The sequence below is a fragment of the Fukomys damarensis genome, unplaced genomic scaffold (assembly GCF_012274545.1).
Source record: "Fukomys damarensis isolate Sample0158 unplaced genomic scaffold, DMR_v1.0_HiC HiC_scaffold_32, whole genome shotgun sequence".
Classification (NCBI taxonomy): domain Eukaryota; kingdom Metazoa; phylum Chordata; class Mammalia; order Rodentia; family Bathyergidae; genus Fukomys; species Fukomys damarensis.
In genome coordinates, this window is record NW_022900944.1 from 32,825,344 (window position 1) to 32,837,627 (window position 12,284).

The 12,284-nt window shown below is 47.1% G+C and overlaps 1 protein-coding gene across 3 annotated transcripts in view; it reads left to right on the forward strand.

The window, feature by feature from the left end:
* The window catches only part of Cdh3 (cadherin 3), a 130,590-nt gene that overhangs the window by 108,702 nt on the left and 9,604 nt on the right, over positions 1–12,284 (forward strand). For 2 of the 3 annotated variants that reach the window (XM_010612324.3, XM_010612326.2), the window contains 10 exons: positions 940–1,028; positions 2,834–2,959; positions 3,164–3,319; positions 3,424–3,568; positions 5,528–5,703; positions 6,286–6,414; positions 7,877–8,062; positions 10,020–10,261; positions 10,606–10,751; positions 11,647–11,871. In XM_010612324.3, the coding sequence (XP_010610626.1) occupies positions 940–1,028; positions 2,834–2,959; positions 3,164–3,319; positions 3,424–3,568; positions 5,528–5,703; positions 6,286–6,414; positions 7,877–8,062; positions 10,020–10,261; positions 10,606–10,751; positions 11,647–11,871 (1,620 nt within the window). The remainder of the gene's footprint in view (positions 1–939; positions 1,029–2,833; positions 2,960–3,163; positions 3,320–3,423; positions 3,569–5,527; positions 5,704–6,285; positions 6,415–7,876; positions 8,063–10,019; positions 10,262–10,605; positions 10,752–11,646; positions 11,872–12,284) is intronic. The other variant, XM_010612325.3, reaches the window with a different exon arrangement.

Below are 12,284 nucleotides of genomic sequence, written 5' to 3' on the forward strand. Positions count from 1 at the left end.
TTTTTTTTTTTTTTTGGTACTGGGGATCGAACTCAGGACCTTGTGCTTGCAAGGCAGGTATAGTACTGCTGAGCTCACTTCCTGGCCCCAAGGATGGATGGATATATACATACATATATATATATACATACACATATGAAAGAGAAAGTGAGATCAGCCTTTCCATAAAGAGCAGTTGAGAGACCTCACCCTGTTTACATGTCAGGTCAGTTCTGTCCTTGTGCTGCAGCCTCACAAAATTATGGGCACAGTGACGCCAGAGCTTGGAGCTGATGGGGTCTGGGCTTCACCCCGGCAGGTAACATTATGAGTTTATGCTTTGGCTTCAGGGAGGGGTGGGTAAGAATACTGTGTATGAATACCCTGCAGTGGATGTCTCCGAGTCAGGCAGACCTGGTTTCTGAAGGTCAGTTTTCTTTGGAGAGGGGCTAATCCTTTCCATGGTAGGGTAAGTGTATAAATGAAATAGGCCCAGTTCTCTGGCTGGAGACTGGTAGATTTAACTCCAAAGTACCCACTTAAAAGGAGATTCAGAAGTAGGTGACAAACTGAAACAACCAGAGGTTGTCTGGAGTGGTCTTGGGGCAACAGTGTGACGGGATACATATTCTGTACAGATGAACTTGTGGCCTCCAGAAAATGTTCCACTTATAGCTGTGACTTCAAGTCAACCCTGTGTCTCACGAGGTCACTGAGTGTTTCTGATCTTGGTTCTCTGCCTTCGTGAACAAAGTAGAATTGGATCCACAGACTGACTGACTCCCTCCTGAGTCCGAAAGTTGTATTAGTCACCTTGCATGTCAGAGGAAGTAAGCCAAGTCCCCCATCTACAACCTGTTGGTAACTATCCTTGCTCCAGTCAGGAACTCTTGCCAGATCTAATTCCCACCCCTGGGAGTTTCCCTAAGCCCCGTGTCCTGATATTCTTTTTCCCCACAGTAGCTTTCACCGGCTGCCCTGGGCAAGAAGAGCTGGCCCCACTTGAGACTGATAACGACTTCACTGTGTTGAGCAAGGGAACGGTCCAGGTAAAACACTATGCCCACCCATTGGTTATTATTATGTACCCATCGGCTGCAAATACACCTGATGGTACAAAAAGAGGATGTTCTGTGCATGCTCAGATTGCTGCTGCCCAACAGCCCTCCATCGCCACCGCCATTTGAGCAAAGCACGTCCGTCAGAGCAGGTGGTGCAGCCCTCGGCCTCCCAGCTGTGAGCACTAGTGCTGACCTAAGCCCGGACACAATTACAGCTGCCCAGTAGGAGTCTCAGAGTTGGGCCTGTGGGGCAGTGAGAGCTGCGCTCCTTAGCAGGGTTCACCTACTGCTCTGAATTCCCCTCACCGCTTCCCTTCCCTTCTCTCCCATATTATCCAGAGAAATTCCAAGTGAAGGCCATTCCATGGTAGGGTCGCCAATGCCGTGAGCCTCTGTGAGGTGTACTTGGCCGCCTGGCCCCACCCTTTCTCTCTCTCTCTCTCTCTCTCCATTCCTTCCTTTCCCATCCTCTTCTTTCTTTGGCTTGGGACCGAGAGCCTTCACACTGACCTACATCCCCAGACCCATTTTTTTATTTTGAGGCAGGTTCTCAAAAGTTGTCCAGGCTGGGCTTGAACTTGTAATTCTTCTGCTTCAGCATCCCAGAATGCTAAGATTTATTGCTGTGTGTAGTAAATAACCATAGGTCAAAATTTTTTAAATACTAGCATACATCTGTGTGATCATAGCTCCCTGGGAGGCTGAGGTAGGAGGTTTGCCTAGGCGATTTAGTGAGATCTTAGCCAAAAAAAAAAAATTTTCTTTTTAAGAGCTGGAAATGTAGCTTAGTTGTAGGGTGATTGCCTAGGTTCACTCCCTCATACCATACTATGAAACAAACAAACAATGAACAGTCTCCTTTTGTTTGTTTCCATCTATTTGCCTAAAGTCCTATCCACCCCTCTTAAGAGAAGACACAGATAACTAGGGTGTCTCAGTTCTTTCCCTCTAGAGTGTAGTTCTATATGTTATATATTTATTTATGTTATATGTATTTAGAAAAGTTGTATGTTTTGAGTATATATATAGATATAAAAATATACTCTTTTCTTCCTTTCCTTTATGCAAAAGCTAATGTACTATTTACATGTCCCTACCTTTCTTTTTGTATCTAACAGTGTATCAGTACACCTGTCCCCTTCCCACAGGCATTAGTTTCTTCTGTGTCTTCACAATCTTTGTGTTAAGAAAATCTGAACATGTGGTCTTATTTTCCTACCCTCTTACACAAAAGATGAAATAGTGTATGTGTTTTCGTTTTTTTAGGACAGGGTCTTGTTATGCAGTTCAGGCTGGCCTCGAACTCACTATGTAGCCCAGGCTGGCCTCAAACTCCCAGTGATCCTCCTGCCTCATCCTCCTGGGTGCTAGAACTGCTAGACATGTCATCATGTCCAGCCAGGAGATGGAATAGTGCCTTGCATATATTAAGCCCTATCTATGTGTTTGTTAATAAAATTCTAAGCTGTATGAAGCTGTTTGTACCTTGATCTTTTCACTTAAGAGCATACATCAAAGAGCTTTCCTTGTCAGCAGATACAGAACATCCTTGTTCCTTTTTTATTTTTAGAACAACAAAGCCATTTAATCATCCTTGTTCCTTTTTAGAGCTGCATAAGATTCTATTACACAGATGTGCTATAATGTATTGTCCTTCTCTATATGTGGACATTTAGATTATTTCTAAATTTCCTTGGGCAGTAGGCCCATCTGCATGCCATTCTTCACTCTTAACTCTGGCAGGTGTCCCAGCTCTTTCTACATCCAGGTTAAGGGGATTTCTGTCCTTGTAGGAAAAAGAAGCTTTGAAGACCTCCCTACCTAAACGCATCTTACGAAGACGCAAGAGAGAATGGGTGGTTCCGCCGATATCTGTCCCTGAGAATGGCAAGGGGCCCTTCCCCAAGAGGCTGCATCAGGTAGGACTGTTCCTTCTCTCTGGGAGTCGGGTGGTTACAGGGACCCCACCCAGAGGCCGGAGTCTGAAGTTTCTTGCTGCCAAGTACTAGGACCTACAGAGGAAAGCCCCCGTCAAGGGAGAAGATTCTCATAAGGCTGTATCCTCCCCACCTCTCCCCGAGGATTCTTTGCTACAATCAGCTGCTGTTTTCTTTTGCTTCCAGCTCAAATCTGATAAGGATAAAGGCACCAAGATTTTCTACAGCATCACAGGGCCCGGGGCAGATAGTCCTCCAGAGGGTGTCTTCGACATTGACAAGGAGACAGGCTGGTTGCTGTTGAATAAGCCACTGGACCGGGAGAAGATCGCCAAGTATGAGGCAAGTAGCTCTCAGCACTTCACATAAACGTCCCACCTGCAACAGGCTCCCAGCCCCGGGGAGGAGGGGCGTGGCAGGCTAACCCCAGACCTCTGTGCCCACAGCTTTTTGGTCACGCTGTGTCAGAAAACGGTGCCTCCGTGGAGGAGCCCAGGAACATCTCCATCATCGTGACGGACCAGAATGACCACAGACCCAAGTTCACCCAGGAGATCTTCCGAGGGAGTGTCCTGGAGGGGGCACGCCCTGGTAAGAGGACTGGAGGGAAGACTGCTATGGGTCCGGTGGGTCCAGACCTAGATTTGGGGTAACTTTGGGGACCGTTGAAAAGTCAGCCCAAACCCCTTAAATGCTAGAAGACCCCACCACTTTTTTCTTCTTCTTTTTTTGGAGACAGTTTCTTGCTATATAGTTCAGGCTGGCCTTCACTTCACTAAGTAGCCCAGGCTTGCCTCAAACTCAAAGTGATCCTCCTGCCTCAGCCTACTCAGTGCTGGGATTGCAGGTGTGCACCACCACACCAAGGTGGACCCCACCACCCTTGATTCCTTTGGCTGTGCATCAGGTGACCTGGAATCTTTTTAAAAATCCAGTTTGCCAGTCTTTTTTGGTACCAGGGATTGAACTCGGGTCTTTGTGCTTGCAAGGCAGGCCACCAAACCGCTGAGCTAAATCCCCAGCCCAATATGTATGAATATAGATTATCTCTTTTCTTCTTTCTTTCTTTCTTTTTTTTTTTTGGTACCGGGGATTGAACTCAGGTCCTTGTGCTTTCAAGGCAGGCCACCAAACCGCTGAGCTAAATTCCCGGCCCCTGCCAGTCTGTATCTTGTTAAATAAAATCCTAGCTATGTAATAGAGCTATGAAAGATGATGTAATTATGAAGGTGTCTTGGTTTTACCAGTAGTTTATTGTGTGAAATTAATTTACATCATTTAGGGCTGGGGATTTATCTCAGTGGTTCTTCTGCCTGCCTTGCAAGCAGAAGGGCCCGATTTGATCCCTGGTACTAAATAAATAAATAAATAAATAAATAAAGCACTGGAATCTGTATATATGGAAATTTCTAGAAGCTTCAGCCTTACTAGCTTAGGACAGTGGTGGCGAACCTATGGCATGTGTGCCACAGAGTGCTATTTGTATCATTGAAAGCTCTGCAAGGTTTGCCATCCCTGGTTTAGGAGCTACATACTGAGATTCGAATATTGACTTTGCCGCTTTACCAGCCAGGCATGGGCATATTCTTGACCTCTGAGCCAGAGTCATCACATCTGACAATGGGCATTAGGCTGATCTTGAAGAATTATGAATATTAGAAATAATGTGCCGCTGGAGGTATAATTCCATGGTTACAACATGTGCATGTCAGGGGTTGAGAGAGAGAGAGAGAGAGAAGTATTAAGGCCTGGGGATTTAGCTCAGTGGTGCCTCTGCCTGCCTCGAAAGTGCAAGGTCCCGAGTTTGATCCCTGGTACCAACAACAACAAAAAAATTAGAAACACATATGTACTATTAATTACTACAGAACATTTGACATGAATTTTTTCAGAGAAGGTATCTACAAGGAAAGCAGCAAGGGCTGGAATGTGCTAGAACATGGCTTATGAATAGCAGGTGAAAAAAATTGCCGTAGATGGAGAAGAGGACTGTGGGGAACCAGCAGATGTAGATGTCCCCCCTCTTTGTGCTGAGGATCGTAATAGATGCATATTAATGACCTCAGAGATGGGGGCTGATGGAGGGAAGATTTCTTTTTATGTAGTTGAAAATTTCAGACGAGTATGAGTTGATTAGACTTCCAGTCACATAACTTCCTATGACAAAAGCAATAATCCTAAATGAGATAAAAACTCCCCTCCCCTCCCCTCCCCTCTCTATATTTAGGAAGCCAGGCTGGAATTCACAAAAGTAGAGCTAGGTCCCTTCTGTTTTGTTTTTCTTCTACTCTGGACTCTGTTCTCATGATTACCTCATTGTCATAGTTGCCTGTAAAGAGGGATGGAAATAGTGTTTGTTTGAGGTGAGCCAAGAGGAGAGACTGCCAAGAAAGAAGAGGGTGGAAAATGGGCACCAGCTAGCAGTCTCTGCCACAGAGTAAAGACGGATGCAAGCTAATGAGCAGAGCGGACCTCTCAGAATTCCAGATGGAGGCAAGGCTGGAACTGGAGCCGGGACAGAAGGGCACTCACTCCTCCTCCCGTCTCCAGGTACCTCTGTGATGCAGGTGACAGCCACAGACGAGGACGATGCCATCGACACCAACAATGGCGTGGTTGCTTACTCCATCCACAGCCAGGAACCAAAGGACCCAAATGACCTCATGTTCACCATTCACCGGAGCACAGGCAGCATCAGTGTCATCTCCAGCGGCCTGGACCGGGAGGTGAGCTGCCCTTAGGGAGGGTGCCTGCCGGGCTGGCCCACGCTCAGCCTGAGTCCGAGGTCACAGGACCGGGGCGGGGGGCGTCACCCAGGAAGGTGCAGCAGTGCTCACGTGCTGATTGATGGCCCACCAGCTCCCCAGGGCCAGTGGGCTGCTGCCTAAGTCTCCTCTGAGGATGAGAAGGCAGCTGTAAAATGCAAGCTTCAGATATTTTCCCGAGGTTTTCTCATTTCCTCTTGGAATGGCTCACTTAGTGTACACATTCCCCAGATAGGTCCCTGGTGTAGCACAAAGTAGAATTAGCTCCGTGGGTATTGGAGTCGCCTTGTTTCCCAATTAATACCTTTGCACAAATGCCTGCTCAAAGCTCCCGCTGGGGAGTAGCTGGGGGCCCGCGGTGGTCTCCAGGACAGGCCCGACACCACCCTCTGCTCCTGTGTGTTCTGGTGGCGGTGGGGGTGGGTCGAGGAGTTGAGGCGGGGACTCCCCCAGTAACCTACCAAGGCTGTGCTTCCCGGAGCCAGGGGAGGGTCCCTCAGAAGGGACTCACAGCGGGTTCTTCCCGTCTCCTTTTCTCCCCAGAAAGTCCCCGAGTACACGCTGACCATCCAGGCCGCAGACATGGACGGGGAGGGGTCCACCACCACGGCAGTGGCGATAGTGGAAATCCTTGATGCCAATGACAATGCTCCTGTATTTGACACCCAGAAGGTAATGAGCACTCCTTCCTGCCTTCATCCCTCATCTGTAATGAGAGGACCAAGGGTTTTCCTTTTGCATGAAACTCGGAAACCAGTCCTTTGGCTTCAAGTCCTAGTCCCACGTCTTTCTGGCCGTGTGACTTAGGCAAACTGTCTAACCCTCTGTGCCCAGTTCCTAATCTGTGAAGTGAAGGTAATACCTCTTCTTTGTTCTAAGTGTTCAATGAAATGGTGTATGTATAGTTCTTAACACATTTCTGGCAAAATAGGCGCTCCGTATGAAAATCTTTGTTGACATGAAACCTTAGAAGGGGTGAAGTGATCTAATTGTATGGTAAATGTTTAATTTAAAAGCCACATTGCCATTAATTTACCTCAGACTATTCCCCCTCAATTCAAATGCACTTATGCCCACATTCTCTTTGCTTTCTGAGGCACTTCTGGAGGTCCTTTTGCATGAGTGTCTTTTCGTGGCTACGATGGTATCCTGAATTGATTCAAAATTTTTGTGGAGATTTCTATCAAATAAAAAGATTACAGTGTGTCCTTATCCATCTTAGTCATTGGATCTGGCTCTTCCCCAGAAGACATGAAAGATAAATGTTTTGAATTGATTCAGAACATCAAGGCAGTCACGGACAGCACAACTAAAGACACTCTTGAAAGAATTTCTAGAAGTGCTTCCAATTTGGGGGAACATAATAGCAATGTGTTTTTACTATAAATCTTTTTATATTTTAAACCATCACCATTTTTTAATGCCCCATACTTTACATCTATACCTGCCCCCCTCAGCTCCACTGACAGACGACTTAGTGCCAGTCAGAGTGATCCTGCCCCATCTGCAGATACCTCTAGTTGGTGAACTTACTTATGCCTGATTAAAATGTTACTCTGAGAGGCTGGGGATTTAGCTCAGCAGCATCACACCTGCCCCACAAGTGCAAGGTCCTGAGTTTGTTCCCAGTACCAAAAAATATTTTTTATTCTAAGAGGCTGGAGATGTAGCTCAGTGGTAGGACACTTGCCTATCATGCAGGGGTCCCGGGTTCAGTCCCTAGCCATGCCCCCACCATAAAAGTTCTTGGCTGTGGCCCCAGCACAATTAGACACTGCCCTTCTTTCCACCTTCCTTGTAGTATACTGATTTCAGTGAGCTAAGTAGCTATAGTTGGCAGGGGCTTAGACACCAAGACCAGTGAGACTCAAGGAGCATCAGGCCCTGGGAGAACAGAAGGCAGCCCAAGGTTGAGGGATGTGATCTGTCTTGGAACCTGTGAAGCTGATGCTTGGGATCTTCTGTACCTGTGTGTATCCTAACAGCCTGCTAAGGGGTTTGGTGGCCCTAGAAACGGTAAAGCCGTGAGGCTCCCCAGAAGTGGTAAGGAGGATTCACGGTCTGCGCAGAGTGGAACAACCTCTCGGGGTGGTCAGTCTCTCTCCTCTCATTGTACAATTTCCTACACTGACAGTACGAGGCTCAGGTGCCTGAGAATGCAGTGGGCCATGAGGTGCAGAGGCTGACAGTGACCGATCTGGATGCCCCCAACTCTCCAGCATGGCGCGCCATCTTCCACATTGTAGGAGGTGACAGTGGGGACCATTTTACCATCACCACTGACCCTGAGAGTAACCAAGGCATCCTGACAACCAAGAAGGTGAGTCCAGCCAGGGATTTGGCTCAGTGGTTCTGGCGCCTGCTTTGCAAACGCAAGGACCCAAGTTCAATCCACGGTACCAAAAAAAAAAAAAGAAGTCCATTTGGGCTTTAAGCAAGACCTCACCTGGGCTAACTTCAAAGACAAGGGGACACTGCCTGCCTGGGGCCACAGGTGAGAGTGGCTGATCTAATTGAACCATATAGCATAGTGCTTCCCTCAGAGCCAACTCCCAAAGTCTTATCCTAGAGTCACACTAATTTTGCATTATTCTTTAATGTATCTAGGTATTTGGGTAGTAAAAGGGTTTCAGTCACTTAGTATGCACATCCTTGTCTCTCAAAAAAGATTGTTTAAACTGTGAACTTCTGTTTTTATTGAGGAATAGGGCATGGGTTGGGTCAAAAAGTCTTTGAATACAATTGATTCTTCAAGAGGATAGGTCTAATCTTTCTTTGATTTCTTTTTTCTTTGTTTTGTTTTGTTTTGTTTTTGGTACCGGGGATTGAATTCGGGTCCTTGCGCTTGCAAGGCAGGCCACCGAACCGCTGAGCTAAATCCCCGGCCCTTTCTTTGATTTCTTTTACCTTTTTATTTACTTCTAAGAGTGGCCTCCTTTGAGAAGCAAAGTTTTACATAATATTTTAAAGGTTGTTTTGGGGGGGGCTTAGGATATAGCTTAGTAGAGCATTTGCCTAGTATGTACAAGGCTCTTTCCCCAGCTTTAGGGAAAGAAAAAAATTTCATTGTCCCCTTTTCGTGACAAATATTTTATAATGCTACTTTTACATCATGAAATCAAAAGCCAGGCATGGTAGCGTACACCTGTAATCCCAACACTTGGAAGGCTGAGGCAGGAGAATTGCTGCCAGTTCAAGATCAGCCTAGGCTACATAGTGAGTTCCTTTCCTTCTGATGTCCACAGGCCTCACAAAAATGGTGGTTCAAGCCCTTATTTCTTCTCTCCTAGGGCTTGGATTTTGAGGCCCAAAACCAACACTCACTATATGTGGAAGTGACAAGTGGTAAAGCTCCCAACCTCCACGGCCTCTCAGAACTACATAGAAGACCTGGTCTCAAAAAAAAGAAAAAAACCCTATATGAAATTGAATTCATTTGTAATACATCTTGGCTAACTCATGCATTTTAGGAAAATAATACTCCAACTATGAAATAAAGGATAAATTTACAGGAAAAGTTACTGAATACAAATACTTCAATATGTAAACTTTGGGCACAACTTACTAGAAAGCAAAGAAGGGGCTAGGTACTTGAATCTCTTTGTAGAATCACCCAAATGCCGTGGATACTGTATGTTGCCCTGGCAACACATACCACAGTGGTTTTGATGTCTTTTTCAGAACAGTGAACACACTCTTGAAAAAGTTCTAAACAAATTAAGTTATAAGCTTCTCTCAGAAGCTGCAATCCTGGAGCATTCAGTATATATTAAAACCATACCAAAAAGCAAAACAACAACAAAAAAAAAAACCCAAAAAAATTTAGTTTATATATAAAACATGTTCTAGACTTTTCATTATAAACAGATTTTTCACATCCACAGATGTACAAATGTCAAAGGACATACTGACAAGTCACATGGGACATGGGATCTGTCCTTTGTGTTCATAAAATTGTGGAACATGACATTCCAGCCTCGGCTTTAAAATGCCAGTGGCACCCTAGGCATGACAACTGGAATGCCTCTGTTACTTTCTAAAATATCCCCTATTGTCACCACCTCATTCGGCCCTAAGCTAGTTGCCTTTGGGGTAGAGACTTCTAGAGAAGTCTCTCTGGATATCTACTCAGAAAAATCAGGAGGCTTTGGGGGATAGAGATAGAGCAGGATTGTTGTTGATAGGGGCCCTCAATCACCTCACTGTGGGCCCTTTCCTTCTGATGTCCACAGGCCTCACAAAAATGGCGGTTCAGGTCCTTATTTCTTCTCTCCTAGGGCTTGGATTTTGAGGCCCAAAGCCAACACACATTGTATGTAGAAGTGACGAATGAGGCTCCCTTTGTGGTGAAGCTCCCAACCTCCACGGCCACCGTCGTGATCCATGTGGAGAACGTGAATGAGGCCCCTATGTTTGTCCCACCCTCCAAAGTCATCGAGGCCCAGGAGGGTATCTCCGTTGGTGAGGCTGTCTGCATTTACACTGCACAGGACCCCGACAAGGAGAACCAGAAGATCAGGTACTTGGGGACGGGTCTCTGCGTCAGATAAATGCATCAAATGGGTGGGATGGGTTCTTCCAGTTATCAAAAGATGGTTCAGTATTTTGAATATTGCTCTTGCACCGGGCCTCTCCTTCCATGCTTTCAGATAAAGACACTGAGTTGGGGGACCAGGGAAAGCTATGTCCTCTCATCACTTCCATATCACTGATGGGCCCCTGCCTGCTACCTTAGGCTGCGTTTCCAATGAGATGTTTTTCCAGTGGGGGCTTAGGAGCCCCCTGACCATCTGTAGTTGGCCTGAGGAGGCTTTGAAAGATGACAGAATTCCAAATATTCTTAATGTGACCCTTCCTCTCCAGCTACCACATCCTGAGAGACCCAGCCGGGTGGCTAGCAATGGACCCAGACAGTGGGCAGGTCACTGCTGCAGGCCTCTTAGACCGCGAGGATGAGCGCTTTGTGAGGAACAACATCTACGAAGTCATGGTCCTGGCCACTGATAATGGTGAGTGCTTCCTTTCCAGCCCTTCCACAAGGGATGTCGTTGGTTCCTGTGTCACTGTAGCACGTCCTCTGCGTAGCAAGGTATGGGGTGGGGTTAGACAGCAAACCAGTGTGGAGTTAGAGGGCTCTTCCAGAGGAGTCTTTAAAAGGCCAGGCCACTCCTAGGGTGAAGCCTGTGACCCTGATTTTCCTAATACCCAAGTGTCAGGAGAGGTCCTGAAGACTTCCCTTCATGCTGAGATTTTGTGGGTTTTTTGTTTGTTTGTTTATTTGAGACAGGGTCTCGCTATGTAGTTCAGACTACTCTCAAACTCACTGTGTAGCCCAGGCTGGTCTCGAACTGCAGCGATCCTCCTGCCTCAGCCTCCGGAGTGCTGGGATTACAGGCGTGCGCCACCATGCCCGGCCATGCTGAGATTTTGGATCACTGAATCCTGAATTGGGCTTCAGTTACCCCTGTCAGTTGATCGATAAGGGATGCCTGGGTTCATTAGTGATGTCTCACCGTGATGGATTAATCTGTGGCAAGGGGCTGGAGGCAGGTTCCCCGATGCTCATCAGTAAATACTGGAGCAGCCCCAGAGTGGCCAGTGAGTTCTCTTCTGTGACGGATTGTCCGGGCTCTCAGGGTGCAGTGGCTGCAGCTGTACTGAGACTGCTCAGTGATGTCTGCTGTGGACACAAGTCGGGATGATAGTTTGATTGCCGTGTATTTTTGCCGTCACTGGTTTGATGTATACGAAAGCTATGGGATGGAGGACTTTGAGGAGTTAGAGCTAAGTGGTTAGCAGGAGCCTTTCCGAGGGCAACTGAGAAGGACTCAGGCAGCTTAACATTGTTCATCCGCCAGCCAAGGGCAGATGCTGAAAGGGGATTATGTGTGTGTTTATGAACAGGGAACCCTCCCGCCACTGGCACCGGGACCCTCCTGCTAACACTTACTGACATCAATGACCACGGCCCGGTCCCTGAGCCCCAGGAGATCACCATCTGCAATGAAAACCCGGTGCCCCAAATGTTGAACATCACAGACAAGGACCTGTCCCCCAACTCCTCCCCTTTCCAGGCCCAGCTCAAATTCGACTCAGACGTCTACTGGACAGCAGAGGTCAATGAAAAAGGTAAGTGGTGGCAGCACGTGGGTACCAGTTCTGCTGTGGGCGTCAGCCCCATCCTAGGACCCCACAAAGTCCTGTTCCGAAAGTACTTGGGTTACTTCTGAGTCACAGAAGTAACGGATGCCTCAAGAACCCTCATCAAATGCCATTTATTTTAGGACAGGGAGCATTTTCAAAGCTATGGATAGATCCCAGCACCACACAGATGCACAGTAGCTGTTGGCCTAGTGTGTGCATCTAGAATTCCACAAGAGCCTTAAAAGACCTTTCTACCCCATCCAGCCTTTCTGTGAAGTTGGGAAAAGCAAGGCCCAGAGGAGAGTGACTTGCCTGGGGGCGGGGGATGATACTGCAGTGGTCAAGTGCATGTTTAGCAGGTTGGAGACCTGGGATTTGATCCCCAGCATATCTCTCCC